The sequence below is a fragment of the Sturnus vulgaris genome, chromosome 5 (genome assembly GCF_052056855.1).
Source record: "Sturnus vulgaris isolate bStuVul1 chromosome 5, bStuVul1.hap1, whole genome shotgun sequence".
NCBI lineage: Eukaryota > Metazoa > Chordata > Aves > Passeriformes > Sturnidae > Sturnus > Sturnus vulgaris.
The window spans coordinates 71,264,633-71,285,036 of NC_142247.1; the positions used below are offsets into that span (position 1 = coordinate 71,264,633).

General features: G+C 47.2%; 2 protein-coding genes across 2 annotated transcripts in view; one reads left to right on the forward strand and one right to left on the reverse strand.

Moving 5' to 3' along the window:
- LOC106864236 (interleukin-2 receptor subunit alpha-like) overlaps positions 1-3,028 on the forward strand; it is a 29,146-nt gene extending 26,118 nt beyond the window's left edge. The window contains exons 9-10 of the mRNA XM_014893862.2: positions 697-760; positions 2,035-3,028. Coding sequence (XP_014749348.2) covers positions 697-740 — 44 coding nt within the window. The 3' untranslated portion in view covers positions 741-760; positions 2,035-3,028. The remainder of the gene's footprint in view (positions 1-696; positions 761-2,034) is intronic.
- A 7,864-nt stretch (positions 3,029-10,892) lies between these two features.
- LOC106864235 (endonuclease domain-containing 1 protein-like) lies at positions 10,893-17,065 on the reverse strand. The gene is made up of 3 exons (XM_088165972.1): positions 16,935-17,065; positions 14,572-14,884; positions 10,893-12,572 (listed from the first exon to the last, which is right to left on the reverse strand). Exons 2-3 carry the CDS (start codon positions 14,848-14,850, stop codon positions 12,006-12,008), a joined length of 846 nt encoding a protein of 281 aa, XP_088022098.1. The 5' UTR covers positions 14,851-14,884; positions 16,935-17,065; the 3' UTR covers positions 10,893-12,005.
- Positions 17,066-20,404: the final 3,339 nt, after the last annotated feature.

Below are 20,404 nucleotides of genomic sequence, written 5' to 3' on the forward strand. Positions count from 1 at the left end.
TAGTAAAGACAGTATAAACAGATTGTTTAAGCACTTAATCTTTTATAAAGAAGTTTTCAAAGATTTGTAAGGAATGTAAAAGAAAACAGATCAACCAAAAGTCTATTTTTTAAATGGAGCCGTTTTCAGATTCTTCTCTGAGACTTTCTGTGAATTCAGTGAATCACTTCAACTGGAAAAAAGCAGAAAAAAAATACTTAAATGCTGAGGTTTTTTCACATTTTTAAAGGAGTAAAAGAAGATGGGCAAATAGAACATTTCTTTACAGCTACCCTTCCCCATCTTCCACTCAGCAATTAGCTGATGAAATAGAAATTGTGTCTCACTATGCATATCTCAAGACTTTGCACAAGGGCTCTTGATTCCAGCTGGAGTCTGTCGAAAACTGTAGTGCACGTTATGGTGAGAAGGAATAATGGAGTGAGATGAAGGAAGGGAAGGAGGACTTTTGCAAAATACTCCAGAGACCACAACATCAGTAGTCTCTGGTTATTTGACTGTGGTCAATCTCTAGTTGCCCAAGTCCCCTCTGGTTGGGTCCTGGGAACAATGGGGCAACGTGGAAAAATTCCTGCCTCTGAGCAGAGGGACAAGATGGGACCCTATCCCTAATCTTGCCTGTTTCTCCCAGCTGGAGTAAGTGCAATAATTAAGATAACTCCAGATGTTAACCATATTGATTTTCAAATTTTACAGCTATCTGGTTTGTTCTGCTTATCATTCCCACTGCCTTCGTGTGACTCACCAAGCAGACAATAAGGTAAGTGGGACAGAATGAGGAAAATGTGAAATCTAACCAAAAAATCCCTAGAGGTGGAAGAGTTATCAACTGGATCAGCCTCTCCCTATTGCACTGCTTAGATTTCTGGACATCTTCTTTGGTGTTAAATATGACTTGGGATTTTGGGATTGTCTGATTCAGTGGTTAAATACTGGCACAAGAAAAGGAGAAACCAGAGCTTTTGTAATAAAAAAAAAGCTCAGAACAAGTTCCCCAGAGAGGTTGTGGACTCCTCATCCCTGGAAGTGTCCAAGGCCAGGTTGGATGGGGCTTGGAGCAACCTGGTCTAGTGGAAGGTGTCCCTGCCCATGACAGGGGGATGGAATGAGGTGGGCTTTAAGATCCCTTCCAACCCAGATCATTCTGTGATTCTATAGTTCTAAAAAGCAGTCTTTGTCCCAGCCATTTTGGAACTGAGAATGGCAGTTCAAATAATGGGTGGGAGATTAATTCTGTGGGAAAATTAAGATTAATTATACAAGTGCATTGTTTCAGGTAGATTATGCAATCAGTCTTTTTCTCTCTGACCAAACTGTGGGAAGTCTGGGGGAGCATCTGCCACCACAACCACATAAATCTGTTTCCTTCATCCCCCTGATTTCAGAGTTGTGTCATGACAACTTTGTATTTCAGATTTATTTCAGTCTGGCCTCCTCCCTGTTCCTGTTACTACACTGAGATGAACCAAGGCTGTTCCTGTTCACAGGCTCCCCATCCTAGTTAAGCCAAGATGTCCCTATTTAACATTTGGGAATTCTCCTCTTCTTCTCTCCCTTTGCTAATCCTTGTCCCTGTTTCTCTTCATTTTCCTTACTAATTACTGATAGTTCTTAGCTGAATGGGGATTTTTCTTGAGAAGTGAGAAGGCAGGACCTCATGAAATCACATCAGAAGTATATTTTTGTCAATTCATGGCTGGATAAAGCCATATAAAGTGTAAACAATGCTTTGAAACATATTTTAGTGAAGATAGTCAACCATGGTGCAGATTGCCTGGGCCTTTGTACAATTTCTGAAAATATGCTATGTGAAAAAGTGCCAAGAAGTATCTACATTGTACTGGCTCTGTGGTGGAACAAAAATGAAATAGCCAATGCCAGATAAAATAGTAACTGAGAAATGAAAGAGTAACTGAGATCCTAAATGGTGTCTTCTGCAAAAAATGATCTGTTGTTTCTCATAGTAAATATAGAAGAAGCCATAGAAAAAACTGCTTTTTCCTCACCTGTAATAAAGTCTTCTTCCTGCTGTAGGAAAGACTTCTCAGGGAATTGTGGCATTCAGATGCAAACTCGTGAAATTAATGACTTGCCACAGAAGAAACCAGATTGTTCCAGAGACCTCAAGACCAGCAGTGGCAAATGAGGAAGCCTGGACATTCAAATCCAGTGTGTGAAGGAGGCAGAAGATGTAACAGCTTAAGTCTTATGGGGACAGCATGACTTTCCACCTACAGAGTGCTGGTAGGAGGACTGCACCCCATCACTGACAGATGGGGAAAGAGCCCTGCCTGGAACTGCTTCCCAAACCTACTTCTCCTCCCACCATGCAGCAGATGTATTTCCAATATAACTGCAGCCCCTCCCAAGCTACCAGGACTACATATGGACCATTCTCCCAAGCACATTAAAGGGTACCACTGCCATTTCAGCCCATACATCACCCTCCCCACAAACAGAGCAGCTTTGCTGGACACCTGATGTCCCCCTGCCTCTTCCACACCCAAGTGGGTCAAGTGCAGGAACACTTTTCTCCTCAAATTGTTCCCCTTGGAAATTAAACCCCTTCACCCCCTGCACTGCAGCTGAAAATCTGATTGGATTCCCTTGTGGTTCACTATATACATGCATTCCTCATCACTCCCCTCTTCCCAGTTATTTTGGATTAGTGCCTTCTATGACAGTTCCTACATCATTCCTCCAGCTCAGACAAGGATGCTGCAGATCGTGATCGTGGCAGCTGATTAATTTGACAGCTCCTTTTGTAGCTGCAGAGTGTGAGAGAACCCAGTGCAAAGGCATCTGAGGACAGGCTCAAGCACCCATAATACTTGGCATGTTCCTGTATTATTGGGAATTTGCGAGGTCTGGATATTCTTCTGCCTCTTTTTAGCCACACTCAGCTGGGTTTCTCCTGGCTGAATGCAAGTATCTGTATCTGAGGCAAGCAGTAGGGACAAACAAGTTCCTTTAGAGAGCAGTTCATCTTACCCTATTGCCTAGCTATAATAAAATATAATAAACAATACATATCATATATAATAATATATATTATTATTCTGTAATAGACGTATGTGAATATGTATTTATTTACACACACACACAGATATATAGTTATTTGTGTATATATACAGGTCAAATGACTCAGGGTCGTGACCTGTTTCTCTGCATTGGCTTTAACATGTCCAGATTGACCAGATTAACTACAGAAGCTTACCTGACATATGACAAAAGCCAAATGGGATGGATCCCTTCCTTATAATTGGGAAGATATGGAGAGGTTTTGGTCTAGTTTTCAGTTTCGAGATAGTGTATGTGTCATTGCTTTTCTGCTTAGTATTCCTGTTGGGTTATTCTCACTCTATAGTCTTGATGTTTATATTTCCCATGGCTTTTTAAATTCCTGTTGGAGTAAGACTTACATGTACCATTATTTTATCACGTGAACCCTCAGTAAGTTCATGGATAACATCAAGTATGCTGCGAATGCTGATCTACTGGAAGGTAGGAAGGGTCTGCAGAAGGATCTGGACAGGCTGGGTCAATGGTGGGAGGCCAATGGAATGAGATTCAAGAAGACCAAGTGCTAGGTCCTACATTTCAGCCACAAGAACCCCAGACAGTGCTACATGCTGGGACAAAGTGACTGGAAAGTGTCCCAGGATCAGGGGGTCCTGAAGATGGGCCAGCTGTGCCCAGGTGATCAAGAAGACCAATAGCATCATGGCTTGTAACAGCAGCAAAGTGGTCAGCAGGACCAGAGCAGTGATTGCCACCCTGTACTTGGCACTGGTGAAGCCACGCCTTGAGTCCATGGTGCCACAAAGTGGTCAAAGATTGGACTCAATAATTTTGGAGGTCTTTTCCAACCTAATTGTGGTTGGAATTCTGTGCTTCTGTGACATAGCCCTTCACTCTGAATGAAAAGGAGGGTTTGAAGAGAGAAGTACAGGCAGCAAGGGTAAACAGGAAGCCATTTCGTCTTCAGGTGTCCCTGTTCTTCTGAGAAGGTCCACAGGCTAGGATAGCAGTAAAGGAGACAAACCCTGAACAGGTCAGTGTTGATGGAAGTGAGGGAAGTAGCCATTCACACAGGCAGTGGGGATTCAGAGACACTCTCCATTTGACAGTGCTGTCTTCTAGATGACTTTGAAACATAAAAACACAAGTTGGTTTTAAAAGACAACTTTTAATTTATGTCAGATGTGAAAGCACCTGTGAGTTTAATGTGTGCTCTTCAAACAGATGTGTTCTAGGACTAGTTCTCAGATTTCCATTTTGTGAGTTTACCTGCCATGTGATGCTTTCATATAGAAAATTCTAGCACCACCATTGGCACTGAGAAATTTTTACGTGCATTATGTAGGAGCGTTCCTCTTGTGCCACATGAGCAGGAGCTGTGTCCTGGAGTGATCTGTTACTTACTGCACTTCATGGGGCTAAACATGGACCCCAGGGTTTGGATTCTCTGTCTGCAGCAATGTTCCAGGGTATACACTGAGACAGGTGGGGGTGTTCAACCTGGAAAACAGATTACTCCAGGGAGACCTTGGAGCCACTTCCAGTGCCTAAAGGTGCTTCGGGAGAACTGGAGAGGGGCTTTAGACATGAGCGTGAAGTGACAGGACAAGGGGGAATGGCTTGCCACTGCGAGAGGGCAGGGCTAGATGGGATATTAGGGATAAATTCTTAACTGTGAGGGTGGTGAGGCCCTGGTACAGGCTGCCCAGAGCAGCTGTGGCTGCCCCATCTTGGAAGTGTCCAAGGCCGAGTTGGACAAGGCTTGGAGCACCCTTGGATAGTGGAAGGTGTTCCTGCCCATGGCAGGGGATTGGAACTGGATGATCTTTCATGTCCCTTCCAACCCAAACTATTCCAGAATTCAATGAAGCCCCAGGGAGTTGGACTCATGAGTCTTGTTTTTCCCCTTTTCCCACAGTAGTACAGCTGCTTAAGACAAGTTTTCTGCAGCTGTTAAAAGAAAAGGATGGGATGTGTTAACCTGGGATATCTGCATGTGTATTCACAAGAGCTGGCTTATACATTCCCAGCCTTTGTGGTCAATGGCTCAATCTTCTGCCTTCCTCACCTGCTCTCTGATAATCACAGTCTGTCTGATACTCTTAAACTGCTGTTTTCTCAAGACTTTTCATGCTTGAAACTGGAAGACAATTAGCAGCCAAAACTTCTCCTCATATCTAAGATCCAGAGTTTACCTAGAGACAAAGTGTTTGTGGGTAGCTGTAGTCATTAAGTTCCACCTGCATATAAACCAGCATGGGATGGACAGAGATAAATCACTGCTTCTAGCATTTACTCTCTGTAGGATGGAGGCAGTGCAACCTGTTTACTTCCAGCTCAGAACCACTGGTTCAGCCTTCTTGAGCTTTCAGGTTTTTCTACCATATTTATATCACACAATTTCATTTGCTTTGGGCTTTGAATATTTTGTGAAGGTAGTGGGGAAAAATGTAACTTCATAAGAAAAGAAAAACAAAAAGATGCCAACTTGCACTCCCAATGTACAGTACCACTATTGAATGATGTTGGCATTTTCTGGACATCTTTAGCATCTGATGTAAAACCCTTCCAACCCACTGGCACAGCAGAAACATCCATCCAGCACTTGAGACAAATCAGGCTGATCTTGAGTGTGTTTTCCCTCTTAGTTCTCTTCGATAAATGAATTTGCCTCCTTGAAAGGTTCTTTAGATTATGAAGCATATTGAAGCTCTGAGTTTACAATGAATCACAGATTAGCAGTTCCTTAAAAGTAATGCCAAGTAAAATTGGTCTTTGCTTAAATTGTTGCTGCTTTCAGTGTGACCTTGATTCTCAGAAGCAGCTCATGTTGTGGCCTTTGAGTATTCCTTAGTAAGGATCTGATGTTTACACAGACATAAATAACCATCTGGATAATTTTGCTGAGCCACTCTTAAAAGGAGTGCCATCCACCAAGGAGGGATATATTTGAAAACTCAAAAAGACCTTATATGTTTGGGATTTGTTGTTGGCTGTTGGAGATCAAATATTTGCACAGTGAGAGCTGAGTGTATAAATCCCATTGGAGAAGGAGAAGTCAGATGATAGGGAAGAGCAACAGTGAAAAAATAAATAGGAAAACTCTCCTATTGTGTAATAAGTTTGATTAAGTTTGGTGGTTCTTGTGTACATGGAGAGTAATTTCACAGGACCCATCCAAGTACACAACAGATAAGTAGTTCCTCAGAAATCAAAGTAGGTTTAATCTTATTATGCTTTCATAACACCTATGGCCTTTGTATCTGGAGGCTAAGATGGTCAATCAAAGATCTAATACTTACCTAATTTCTCAATCTGACTTTGGATATTAAAATAACACATCCGAATAAACATTTGGGTTTCATTAAATTTCATTAAAAGAAGTACTTTTTGTAAAATATAAGGATGGTAGGACACAGAGATGGACTCTAGAGTTTGGTGTGCTGTTTGTACTTCTCTTTTTGTGCATAAACTTAGGCAAGCTGCTTTGCATTTTCCTGCTTCATTTTTCCTGTCAGACATCTGTTTCACTTCCTAATGGTAAAACACTTCAAAATCTTGAATGAGTATTATTGTGGATTTTCTAAGCTTACACCAAATCCATTTTCTCCTCACTTATACATTCCTAAAGAAAAGAAATAGAAGAATTTTCTTTTTAGATTTATATGGTATAACTGCAGCTGCAGAAGGTCAGATTTAACTGGTCCATTCTGCTGTCTGAGCATGCAGAGAGCAGCTCCAAATCCAGAGTCCTGTAGGGTACATTGTGTCTCTAATTCTCTTAGAGACATGGTCTGTCAAGAGGTGTTTCCTTCTTCACTGTAATCAGCAGCCCAGAGTTTCCAAACATCCTGATGTGACAGAGCTTCACAGGCTGATCTTCCACACAAATCAGGCAGAGCCTGGAAAATTGTGTGAGGGTGATGCTGGAAACCCAGTTTGTAAAAACCAAAACCACTGCCAGGGTATCAATGTTCGCTGTAGCATCTTCTACTGTGGGGCACAGTGCTTGGGCAGCAGCATTCCTGAACACCTCCTCACCTGACCCTCAGCAGTCCTTGGCTGATATTCCTGTGCCAAAGTGCTGTTGCCCAACAGCAAGGGACTTTTTTCCCAGGCACACAAAGTGAGAACCTCAGGGCAGGAGTGTTACAGGAAATCAACCCAGATACACAACAGATAAGTATTTCCTCAGAAATCTGAGGTGTACGTTTACAATGTAATCTTGTAAAAGTTGCCTAACAGGAAAGTTTGACTCCTGGATGAACCGAAGGAGGTTTGCCCAGCTGCTCTGTCAAGAAGAGGCCAAAAGATGCCACTGTCTTGATTCTCCTGTTTCCTTCTCTTTTGGGACAGCACATGGCAACATGTTCAGTCCACAGAATGGGAACTCTTGGTGTTACTGGAAAAGGATCAAAAAAGGTGCATGATGCAACTCAGCTTGCAGAGAAGTGGCTTTAGGTCACAGTGTTTCCTCACAGCTCCCTGCAAGAATAATTTTTCCTTAGTGGCTAAAATCCCTGTCACACAGTGGGGCCCAGAGCTGTTCCCAAAGATGGACAGACACCGAGCAAACTGCAAAATTACCCTCCCATGTCAGTGCAGCTGCACCTTCCCAGGGAGCAGAGATGCTTCCCACTGCACCGTGGGCATGGACCAGCTCTGGGCTCAGCAAAGGGCTCTATCCCTATTCCCCATTCACAGCAGGCTCAGCAGAAAACAGAGGCAATCCCAGATGACAGGTGCCTGGCAGCATGCTTGTGCAGCTGGGGCAACCCTCTGCTCATCTCCGCGCTGGGCTGCTGTGAGAAGCACAGAATCATTTCTGTTGGAAAAGGCCTCTGAGATCATGGAGTCCAACCTTGGACCAATCACCCCCTGGTCAACTGGACCATGGCACTGAGTGCCACACCCAGTCTCCAGGGATTGGGATTCCATCACATCCTCAGGCACTCCATTCCAGTGTTGAATCACCCTTTATGTGAAGAAATTCCTCCTGATGTCTCACCACAATCTCCCTTGGTGCACATTGAGGCCTTGTCCTCTTATTGTCCTGCTGATTGCCTTGGAGAAAATGCTGATCCTCTTTGTACTGGCTACACCCCATTTTCAGGCAGCTGTAGAGAGAAATGATCTCTCAGGGCATCCCCCTCTTCTGGGCTAGACAGCCCCAGCTGCCTCAGCTGCTCCTCACAGGCCTGACCCTGCAGGGCCTTCACCAGCTTCATGGCCTTTCTCTGCCCTGCCTGCAGAGGTGGCCTTGGCCACGGATCCAGCCTGTGCAGAGCCCTCTGCAGAGCCTTCCTGCCCTCCAGCAGCTGAGTCTCCCTCCAAACTTGGTATCATCATCCATGATCTTAGTGAGGCTTCACTGGGTGCCCTCACCCAGATCATCAGTAAAGAGAGCAAACGGGACTGGGCCCCACACGGATCCCTGGGGGACACCGCTTGTGGCCACACGCCAGCTGCATGTGGCACTGGTCACCAACACTCTCTGGGCCTGGACATCCAGACAGTTCCTGGCCCAGCCAAGAGAGCACCTCTCCAAGCCGTGGGCTGATGGCTTTTACAGCAGAATGCCGTGGGAGAATGTCCAGGTAGACACTTGGTTGAAGCCCAGGTAGACACTTCCACAGCCTCCCCCTCATGCTCTGGGCCAGTCAGTGATCTGCTCATCAAAGGAGATCAGGTTCACTGGGCAGGACGTGCCTTTCCTAAAGCCCTGCTGGCTGGGACTGATGCCTTGGTTATCCTGTATGGGCTGTGTGATCACACTCAGGACAAGCTGCTCCATAAGCCTTGTGGGAAGCGAGGTCAGGTGGACACACCTGTAGTTGCCCAGATTCTCCTTCCAGCCCTTCTTGTGCATGGGTGTCACAGTGGCCAAACTCCAGGCATCTGGGACCTCCCCAGTCCCCCAGCACTGATTAGAACTGATGGAAAGCAACACTCCTCACACATGAAACAACACAGAATCCAAGCCAATCCTTTCCTGTGTTGGGCTTCCCTTGTATTTCACAAGGTTGCTGTGGATGGCAGGGCATTTCTGATTACTGCCAGGGATAGATGTCCTGGGAAGAGCCAGGGAAGTTGATCGATGTGGCACTGAGGGTGTTGGGGTGTTGGTTATGCACAGCCTGGTTTTTGGCAGCAGAGGGCCACAGAAGTGGCTTCTGTGAGAATCTGCTGGAAGCTTCCACCATGTCTGGCAGATCCAGTCCCTGATGGCTCTGAAGATACACATGCAAAGTTGGGCCAATGAGAGATATTGGTAATGCCTCTGCAAGAACAGATTTAAAAAGAAAATCAAAGCAAAGTGAGGTGTGTTGTTTTAATTCCAGCCAGAGAAGAAGAGGAGGTGAGAAGATGTGAGGGAAACAACATGGAGACACCAATGTCAGTGGAGAAGGAGGGGGAGGAGGTGTTCAAGGCCCTGGAGGTGAGATTCCTCTGCAGGCCGTGGAGAGACCATGGTGAAGCAGCCGTGGCCCTGCAGCCCATGGATGCACAGGGGATGAAAAGATCCACTCAGCGGCCCTGGGGACCCACGGGGTTGCAAAGATCCACCCAGAGCCCATGGGATCCACAATGGGATGCAGATGTGCCACTGCAGCTCCATGGATCCATGGGGGATACAGAGATCCACCCAAAACCCATGGATCCACAGGGAATGCAGAGATCCACTTGCAGCCCATGGGGATCCAGAGGGGATGCAGAGATGACCCTGCAGCCATGGATCCAACCACATCCCATGGTTTGGTGCTCTCACCAGGGCAGGTGGATGCCTGGAGGAGGCTGTGATCCAGAGGGAGACACAGTGAAGGGAGGAGTCCCCTGCTCCCAGGCTGGAGCAGCCTCTCCTTGAAGGACTGCACCCTATGGAAGAATAACCCATGGCACAGCAGTTTTGGGAGGTCTCTGTGCCTTTGGGAGGAACCCACTTTGCAGCAGTTTTGGTTGGACTGCTACTTGTGAGAGTGGAGGCACGCTGGAGAAATTCAAGAACTGTCTCCCTTGGGAGGGACCCCACGGTGCAGCAGGGGAGGGACTCCTCTCCCGGAGCATTGGGAGAAAACCTTGGGTGCTGGACTGACCAAACACTTCACACTCTGTCTCCCTATGCTGTTGGTGGCAAGGAGAGAAGGGTTGGGGGAAGCAAAGGGGTTTTTAAGGGCTGTTTTACTTCTCTGTATCCTCCTCTGCTCTTCTCAGTAATACACTCACTTTCTACCTGTCAATTGAGCCTCTTTTGCCCTTGGAGGCAGTCCTTATCTCAGCCCATGAAATCTTCATTCTTTATTTTTCCCTCCTCTGTTCATCTCTAGCAGGGGAGGGTGAGTGGGCAGCTTTACTGGGTGCCTGTTGTTTGGCCAGTGTAAAACCACGACAGGTGGTCAAGCAGCCAAAGTTCCAGAGCCTGGAAATTGGAGACAGTGGGCATGGGAGGAGCAATGGTGAGGATGAGTGTTGTCTCACGTCCCAGCCATTAGCAGAGGTGGGTGAGCAAGTCAGGAGCCCCCTGAGGTACAGAACAGGTGTCTGCAAAGGAGAAGTAACTGGTGTCTGATGCTGACATTTGTGTGGGTGTTATGGCATGCTCAGATTGCACTTGGACCCGCAATGTCCCGTAAAGGATGCTCTGGGCACTGTGACATCACTGGTGGTTGTAGAAATTTCAGTGAGAAGCAACTTGTGTTTTCTATAAGACATGACCCTGCAATCCAGCAGCGCAGCAAGCAACTTTTATTGTGAGCTCTTGCAAACTAAATGATGTGGCACACAATGATCTTTTACGACCATTGAATACATTCCCGAAATCAATTTCTCATAAAGTTGAAGAAAAGCTTCAGAAGCAGAGCAGAGAATGAAGATATCCAAGGAGTGCATCACAGGAATTTATTTTTTGCTACTCTAAGCTTTCTATGTATCTGATGCCAAAGCCTGCCTGTCTGATACAACAGGTGCAGCTCTCAAGGTGCAGTTTCAAAAGCAAGCAAACAAAAGCATGTCCCAGGATCACAGAATCACTGAATTGTTGGGTTTTGGAGGGACTTCTCAAGATCTTCTAGTCCACACTCCAGGCTCAAGCAGGAGGAGCTAGAGCAGGTTGTCCAGAATCCTTGTTGGGGTTTGGGGATCTGCAGACATGGAGATGTGCAGACAAGATGTCTGGGCAGCCTGAGGTGCCCTGGTCCCACAGCCTTGCTAAGGAGGTGAGGGACAAGTCAGCTGCACACTGTCGGGGACAGCTAAGGAGGAGAGGACTCGTCCCTGAGAGCTCTGTCCTGAGATGGGCAGCAAAGCAAAGCAGCTGGAGGCTGTGCCCACGTCTTTGTGCCTTTGGGCAGAGGAGGAGGTGCCCTGAGGGACAGAGCTGGAAACACAGCAGACAAGGAAGCAGCACAGAAGCTGCACAGGACATTTGTCCCCCTCTGCTCTGCTGTGGTGAGAGCCCAGCTGCAGTGCTGCCTCCAGCTGTGGGGCCCACAGCACGAGAAGGATACAAAGCTGCTGGAGTGGAGTCCAGTGCAGGCCATGAAGGTGCTCTGATGGCTGGAGCACGTCTGCTCTGGAGAGAGGGTGAGAGAGCTGGGGATGTTGAGCCTGGAGAAGACTCCAGAGAGTCCAGTACCTCCAGGATGTCTAAGAGGGCTGGAGAGGGTCTTTGGACAAGGGTATGGAGTGACAGGACAAGAGGGAATGGTTTCACACTGATGGAGGGCAGGGATATTCTAAAGAAGGAAATTCCTGGGAGCAGGCTCTGCTATGAGCAAAAGTTACCCAGAACTGTTTTAACTGCCCTGTCCCTGGAAGTGTTCAAGGCCAGGCTGGGGAGGGCTTGGAAGAACCCGGGGTAGTGGAAGGCGCCCCTGCCCTTGGCAGGCAGGTCAAAATGAGATGATCTTGAAGGCTTTAATGTCCCATCAAAACCAACCCATTCTGTGATTCTGTGACATGTTGGAAAATCTCCTGAACCTTTTCCATCAAGGATGTGAGGCTTGTTTCTGGCCACAGGCATTCCTGAACAGATTAACCCCTCTCATGTTATAGAGCTGGGTCAACATGGTCTGCAGGTGTGCCAGATCAATGATCTTTACCCTGTCGTTGTTTCTCTCGTTCTTAGCAATGGCTCCCCAAGCCTTAATGGGCTTTTTGTCCTTCAGGCAGCAGGCAGCTGACCAGATGTAGCTGGGTACATTAACCCTCCCATTGGAGATATTGGTGTTCCCAGGCACAGCACCTGTGATGACATAGGTGGTATCACAGTCCTGGGTTTTTTCGGGCATTTTTACTTCCTCGTAGTCATGCCAGGTACCCTGGTTGAAGTCAGTGTCCTGGGGCACTATGTTGGTGAGGGTGAAGGTAGCCCACTTGCTGTCGTTGCCATTTTGGTGGCCACTGGGACACAAGTGACCACGGTCCAGACCCAGGGCATCTCTGTAGTCTTGGTCAGTAGCCTGACTCAGGTCAATTTCCGCTGAAGTGATGTTGTACTTTTTTGCGATGGAAGCCTCTTCATCCATAGACTTGTCGTAAGTTTCATTGATGAGCTTGACAGGGTAAGAAGAGGAAAAGGTGTCAGTACTGAGCAGGCATGGAATGAAACAGATTACCATGAAACAGACATCTCTGATTGTTAAAAGCCCATTTTCTGACATCTCAATGCAGAAAAATGGATGAATCTAAGAGAAATCATAGACATGCCTTTCCTGTGTGAACACAAATATTTAACTAGAATGCAGCTCAGAATGTGACTGCTCTCATTTTGTCTTTTGACCTTTGTGATCCAGTCTGCAGCCTGTGCTGGTAGCATGGATGGATGCATGAGACAAAGAGCATTTCCCACTCCTAGGATAGAAAGATGACTTTGGTGAGACACCTTCCCTGACAAATCTGCATCTCTTTCCTCCTGTCTCCACAACCCACATCTGCTCAGGGCTCTCCATGGATACCCTCATACCACTCTGTGATTCTGTGATTCTGTGATTTTATGTCTGGTTGCTACAGGTGTACCCCAGTCCTGGAACACCAGAGGTTGCCTCCTCTAACCCCATACCCAGGCAGATATGACAGGAAATTAGTCCTGGAGCTGAGGTTGCCCTGGGAGTGATGCACTTTGTTCAGGGATGAACATATTTTCTCAGTAAGCAAGAAGATCTCATAGTAAAAGGAATCTGTTAAAGGAGTGCTAAGAATATGTCTGAGAGCTCATCTAGGCCAGGGAGCATTTTCTGCAGCATCACTGAAAAGAAGTTACAAATGATCAGCCTCTGAGAGGATCCTGTAATCCCAGAAGAGTCCTGGGGAAACTATGGCAGTGCTCCAAAAATGCCTCTGGAGAAAGTTAACAAAATCAAAGATTTTTCCAGGTATCCTGTTTCTACGGTCTAGGAAGAGAAGGCCAGTGATTGGTTTGGAGCTTTCTGGCCTGGCCAATGCAGGAGGTTTTTATTGAGATGATCGTTAATGTTCCTTCCAACACAAACCACTCTCTGATTCTACAAAATGACAGAAGTTTTTATGCCTCGCTAATATGGAGGCTGCAGTGGTGCAAGAGCAGATTAATTGCTCATGTTCACGTGAGTAAGAATTGTGAATCATTATTTTTTTCATAACTCCAAAAGATTGTTGTTCATCTGTAGGGAAGCATATTTAGCCTTCTTCTGGAACAGGACATTATGATCTTCCCCATTTTCACACAAAATTCTCCCCCTACTCTGCCCATGAAAAGGTCCTGAATTTGCTGCCCTTCTATTCTACAATTCGCCTGGCCTGTGTTCCTGCAGGTCTGAAGGCCATTTGTGAGGGCTCTACAGCTTTGGCGTTCTGTCTGTCTGCTGGATCCTTCTGGATCAAGCCTGAGCCAAAGGTGCTCAGGCGTCACTGCCCATGCATGGAGATCACACCCTTCTGACTGGAGAGACACTGATGCTCCTCACTTTTCACTGCCTGAAACATCACTCCAGAAATCTCTCCACAGTTAAGCTGACCCTCTCATCTCCTGTGCCTTTTCACCCATGGCTTTGTCCCTGGGCCATCTCCCCCGTTCTGAGTTTCCCCTCGCTTCTCTCACACCCCCCACCAAGCCTGTTTGACTCTTCACTGGGGGCAGATGAGCTCTGTTAGGGGTGCAGAACAGCTCAGGGTAAAGTGGGGAGCAGATCCCAGCAGGACTGTTGGTCCCTCAAGTTTAGCCTCCCTTGGGTGCCTTTTCCCCATCACTTGGTCCCCCACCACAGCAGGACATAGGGAGGGGAATCATTTGACTTTGTAATGTAATGCAAATTAATCTGATTTTCTCTTGCTGTCAGGTCAAGGCAGAAAACTGGGCACCTCTGGAATATGATTCATCTCATCCTCCTGCTGATGTCTCAGATGCATCAGAGGAACCATGTGGTGCAGGTGTTTGAAGTAAAAGAATTAAATTCCCATCCAGTGTGTCCATTTGCATGTGTGTAGTGGGGTGGTAGGAAATAGAAGTGGTAATTTAAATACTGGAGCTCATCTCTGAGTGAGTGCAGGGTGATGTGCTGTAAGAGAGACACTCACCTGGGGCTCAACAAACCATGAGTCATATCTGTCTCCAGGTCCACGCTCGTATTTGTAAGCAGAGTACACTGGAATTCTCCTGTTTCTGTCATACAGGGTTGCAAAGCGATATTTGTTTGCATAGACCTGGCAGATCCGGGCTGCGTTCGTTGGACGCAGGACATCATTTGGGGGGGTCTGTGCATAGAAAAACTGAGGACAACGTGTAAAGGACTTCACCACCTCGCTGTGTCCCAGCCAGAGGCTCGCCAACACCTGCAGCAGCAGCAGCCCCAGCATCGTGGGAGGATTTCAGTGAAGGGCTCTTGCTCCCCTGCAAGGCAAATGAAGAGGGACACTCAGCTGGGAGAGAGCTGGGCATGGCCTGGAGGCTTTTTGTGCAGGGAGACAGAACTGGCAGAGGAGGGGATTATGAGAGACCAGGAAAGGAGTAATTTCTGTCCTCCTGGAGATGGAAAAATCATGAGGGAAATAAGGGTGAAACCTAAACCAGGGTTTAGGTGCCCAGAGGAGGAGGAGGCAGCAGTGGGAGAAGTCAGCCTGGGTGAAGAAGGAGCCAAACCCACCACGAGTGTAATCATCTCTCAGAGCAAAGTTATCTTGCAAGTGAGGCAGAGGCCTGGGACAAGGTCACCTTTTCCCACCTCCCTCCTGCTCTGAGCACCTCCCCACAGCAGACACCTGCAGCTGGGCATGGACTCTGCTCAGCCCCCTGCAATGCTGAGCTGGGCTTGAATCTCATGGGGCATTGGGCAGGGAAAGAACAGCACTGCTGCACTTCCTACATGTCTCTGGCCCCATCCAGGTTCACACAGACACAGCTCCTCCTGTCACACCCAATCCTGAACCCAAATGATGCACTTGGGGTCCTGCCTCTCAGCTGACATTGGGCAAGGGGTGTCCTGCTGCTCACCCTGCATTTCCACATTATCCAACCCCAGACTCTGAACTTGCAGACACGTGGAGAGAGAAAATGAAGAGGCCAAGCAGATGGTAGCAGCAAGCACGAGGGATAACACCTCTGTCTTATCAGCACAATGGCTGCTGCAATGCAAGCACTGAGGGGAGGGGGGCAGCTCTTCCTGTGGGTGCTTGGGATTCCTGCTGATGGCCATCTTCAGCTGTGATGATGGATTTTCCTGTACAGTCAAAGGCACCATTGCAGGAATTTCTCACACAGCCAGCTGTCCCATTTTGTCTTTCTCAGTACTGATGTGATTCTCAGCAGTCACTAAGATCATTCCTTTATGAGAAAACTGCTGAAAATCTCCCTGGGATGCTGGCAACCAAGCAAGGGGCTTTGTGTCCTTTCAGAGGCACCACAGGTTTGGGATAGCAGGGATGCTTCCATTTGCATGGACAGACACTCAGTGGAGTAATTTCTTATCATCAGGATTTGGAATAAGGCAGGTAGGACAGGCAGGTTGAAGGGCTCCAGGGAGAGAAAGCTGCCACAGCCTCTAAAGCACAAAGCCCACCTTTGGCTGGGAAGGGTCTGAGCTGAGGCCTGCTGAAGGCTTGACAAGTCACCTTGCACATTTGCTCTTTTCTTATTCTTCTCCCTGACCCTCATCTCTCCATTTCTATTGCATTCAGGATGTTGAGCTACACACAGACCTACTCTGACCCAAGATATCTTGTCCTATTTCTCTTTTCAACCCCTGCACCAGGAACGTGGTGACCCATGAGCTGGAAACTGAGAACATGACCCACAGGCAGTGACTTCTTACAGTATTCTGCAGATCACGGCCCTATTTGCCCAAATCAGGCTGAGAAGTGACTGAGAAATCCTTTAGGGTTACTCACATAATGAGATTAAAATTTATCTAACTAACTTCAAATCTAACTTAATACATACATAGATAAAAACTTTCAATGACAAAGAGCAGCTCAGAATTCTGATTGTAGCCCAAAAGTGGCAGAGGATTCTCAAATGCCTCTGCTGCAGTCTCAGATTGGCTGCTTTTATATGATTTCCAAGTTGACAGAGTTGTTGGATTTCCCAAACAGGACCTAGAGTGAATTTTCCAGTACAGTCACCTGTGTTTGTCCAAAGGCCTCATGCAAGGTCATGGGTGGAGTTCTGCTGCTCAACAAACTAACCCTCTTTCTTATTCAACACTTGCATATTCATTTTCAGGTTAGCTGGCTTGAGTTTCTTTCCCAAATCCCTCCTTCTCTCCTTGCCCTCCTGATTGACAGAGAATACTAAAGTGCTGCAACATTCAGTGCATGGATCAGCTCTGATTGGTCCTTGGAGTTCAGCAACTCCAGCCTAGGCTTTTTCTATAGATATTTTTTTGCAAAGCTCAGGAAAACCTTTGTATATTTTAATGAATGGTGAGGAAGGAGTAGGAGCTTACCTTGAAGCAGAGTCTCAGAACAGGCGGCTGAACCGTTCCTTCAGTCTTCTCCCTGGAGAAAGAACTGTTTGAATCCTCAGGAGTGCCACTGCAATATATACCCACTCATAGATTGGCCCCTTCTTATAAACAGGGAATACCACAGACAAGAGAAGTTTCCTTTTTTTATTTAGGGGGCTTGGTTAATACCCACCATGAAATAGGTTGACAGTTGCTTGTAATAGTTTCCTCAGAATTTCTCTGAAATTTGCTGACTTGCAGCATGGTATGTCACGATCAGTTAACACGGTCTGGTAACTTCCTTGATCATTTCATCAATGCCACCAGCTGCTGCTGCTGCTGCTCCAGCACCTACATGTGTTTCTGTTCCCAACACAACATCTCTGGTGACATGAGATGGACTGGCCTGTCTCTGAGTACACTCAGATAGTCACAGGCTGCTCTTCTGCAGCCTCACATAACATCATTCCCATGGCCAGGCAACAAATACTCTCTTACCTGATGGCCATGGCTTTGTAACAGCTTCATCCCAGACGTCTGGGGAGGAGAAGGCTCTGGGGATACCTCAGAGCACCTGCCAGGACTTTAGGAGCCTCCAGGAGAGCTGCAGCGAGACTTTGCACAAGGATATGGACTTGTTAGATCTGCTGGGTTCAGAGTTAATTTTCTTGGCACTGGCAGGTGTGAGGCTGTGTTTTTGGAGTTCTGCTGCACACAGAATTGACAACACAGAGACATTTTTGGTTATTGTTGAGCAGAGCTTTCACAGAACCCAGGTCATTTCTGCTTTTTGTACTTCTGCCAGCAGGCTGGGGGTACTTGGGAGGTTGGGAGGACACACAGTCAGGACAGGTGACCCTAACTGACCAGAGGGATATTCCAGACCATGTGATATCATGCTAAGAATATAAAGTGAGGAGAAGAAGGAAGAAGGAGGGGATATTTGGAGTGGTGCGTTTTGTCTTCCCATGTTATGTGGGATGGGGCCCTGCTCTCCTAGAGGTGCTGAGCCCCTTTCTATCCATGGGAACAGGCAAAGAATTCCTTGAATGTGCTTTGCTTGTGTGCACAGCTTTTGCTTTCCCAGTTAAGCTGTCTTTATCTCCACCCACGAGTATTCCAGATTTTATCCTTCCAGTTCTCTCCCTGATCCCGGTGTCTGGGGAGTGATGGAGTGGCTGTGGTAGCGTGGCTGCTGGCTGGGGTTAAACCAGGATATTAGGACAAGGTGAAACAGCTTGAACTGGACTGAATGTAGGTATAGATTGGATATTAGGAAGGTATTTGGTACAGTGGGGGCGTTGAAGCCCCAGCACAGGTTGCCCACAGAAGCTGAGACTGCCTCATCCCTGGAAGAGCCCATGGCCACGTTGGCTGGGGCATGGAGCAATTTGGCATAGTGGAAGATGTTCCTGTCCATAAGATGACATGGAATTGGCTGATCATTAAAGTCCCTCCAACTCAAAATCTTCTGTGGTTCAATAATCATTCATTCACTCAAATTAAACTGGACTCATTTCCTTCAATTTCCAAAAGTCCAGGAATAATAGAAAGAGGAGTTGGTTGTTACAACCAGAACTATCCAGAAAAGTGTGTTAGACTGACTGTTTTTTAAACAAACCTGTGGAGTCATGTGTTTCCTTTTGTCTCTGTTATCCTGGGACTGATGCCAGTCAAGGTGGGGCCAGAATGAGAGAGAAGGCCAAGAAGAAGCTGATGTTACAGGGCTGGGGCAAATTCCTCCTTTCTGGTGAGGCCTAAGTGACATAACAAAGCAGGGCTCAACAGTGGTCACATCGTCAGAAGGGGCCATAAAGCTTTAGAGACCCCCAGAGTGTCCCCCAACTTCACACAGCCCAGGTGCAGTGCTGCCTCCAGCTGTGGGGCCCACAGCACGAGAAGGATACAAAGCTGCTGGAGTGGAGTCCAGTGCAGACCATGAAGGTGCTCTGATGGCTGGAGCACGTCTGCTCTGGAGAGAGGGTGAGAGAGCTGGGGATGTTGAGCCTGGAGAAGACTCCAGAGAGTCCAGTACCTCCAGGATGTCTAAGAGGGCTGGAGAGGGTCTTTGGACAAGGGTATGGAGTGACAGGACAAGAGGGAATGGCTTCACACTGATGGAGGGCAGGGTTAGATGGGATATTCTAAAGAAGGAAATTCCTGGGAGCAGGCTCTGCTATGAGCAAAAGTTACCCAGAACTGTTTTAACTGCCCTGTCCCTGGAAGTGTTCAAGGCCAGGCTGGGGAGGGCTTGGACCTGGGCTAGTGGAAGGTGTCCCTGCCCTTGGCAGGCATGTCAAAAGGAGATGATCTTGAAGGCTTAAATGTCCCATCAAAACCAACCCATTCTGTGACTCTGTGACATGGGGGGAAATCTCCTGAGCCTTTTCCATCAAGGATGTGACTCTTATTCCAGGCTACAGACATTTTTGAACAGAGTAACACCTCCCCTCTTATAGAGCTTGGTCAGCCTGTTCTCCAGCTCCACCAGCTCGAGTTTCTTCACCCTGTTCTTGTTTCTCTTGTTCTCAGCGATGGCCCCCCAAGCCCTTGTGGGATTTGCACCCACCAGGCAGCAGGCAGCTGACCAGATGTGGCTGGGTACATTAATCCTCCCATTGGTGACCTTGGTGTTCCCAGGCACAGCACCCATGATGACACAGGTTTTCTACAGCCCTTTGTCCTTACAGGCATTGTTCTAGACTCAGAGGTGCTCCACTGGCCAGTGTTGAGTCTGCTGTCCCGGGGCACTATGTTGGTGAGGGTGAAGGTTGCTGTCTTGATCTCTCTACTATTCAGATGGCCATTGGGGCACAAATGGCCAGCGTCCAAATCACTCATTTGGTCGTAGTCATCAAGCATAGACTGGCTCTCTTTGATTTGCTCTAAGATGAATTTGTACTGATTTATGAGGATCGAATCTTTTTCCATCTCTCTAAGATTATTGTCGCTTATCAGCTGGGCAGAGAAAGAGAAAGAGATGTTAGAATGGAGAATGGGAGTAATGGAGAAGATTTCCCTGGAGGTGAAGTCTCCAATAGTCAAAACTCCATTTTTTGTCATTTCAGTGTCAGAAAATGGATGAATCAGGGAGGAATCATAGACGTGCCTGTCCTGCCTGAATACAAAAGCTTTTTAGAGAAAGCAGCTCAGGATGTGAGTGCTCTCATTTTGTCTTGTGACCTTTGTGATCCAGCCTGCAGCCTGTGCTGGCAACATGGATGGATGCATGAGAAAAGGAGCATTTCCCTCTTCTAGGATTCCCACTCCTAGAACTCCTAGGAAAGGTGACTTTGGTGAGACACCTTCCCTGACAAATCTGCATCTCTTTCCTCCTGTCTCCACAGCTCAAATCTGCCCAGATCTCTCTTGTCCCCTCACACCATGCCATGATTCTGTGATTCTGTGATTTTATGTGTGGTTGCTACAGGTGTACCCCAGTCCTGGAGCACCAGAGGTTGCCTCCTCTA

What these genes read in the sequence shown, in the direction of transcription:
- LOC106864235 (XM_088165972.1), bottom strand. Translation starts at nt 14,850, where the DNA reads ATGCTGGGGCTGCTGCTGCTGCAGGTGTTGGCGAGCCTCTGGCTGGGA. An exon ending in CATGGTTTGTTGAGCCCCAG is followed by an intron (nt 12,573 to 14,571) that starts GTGAGTGTCTCT and finishes TACCCTGTCAAG; the next exon opens with CTCATCAATGAAACTTACGA.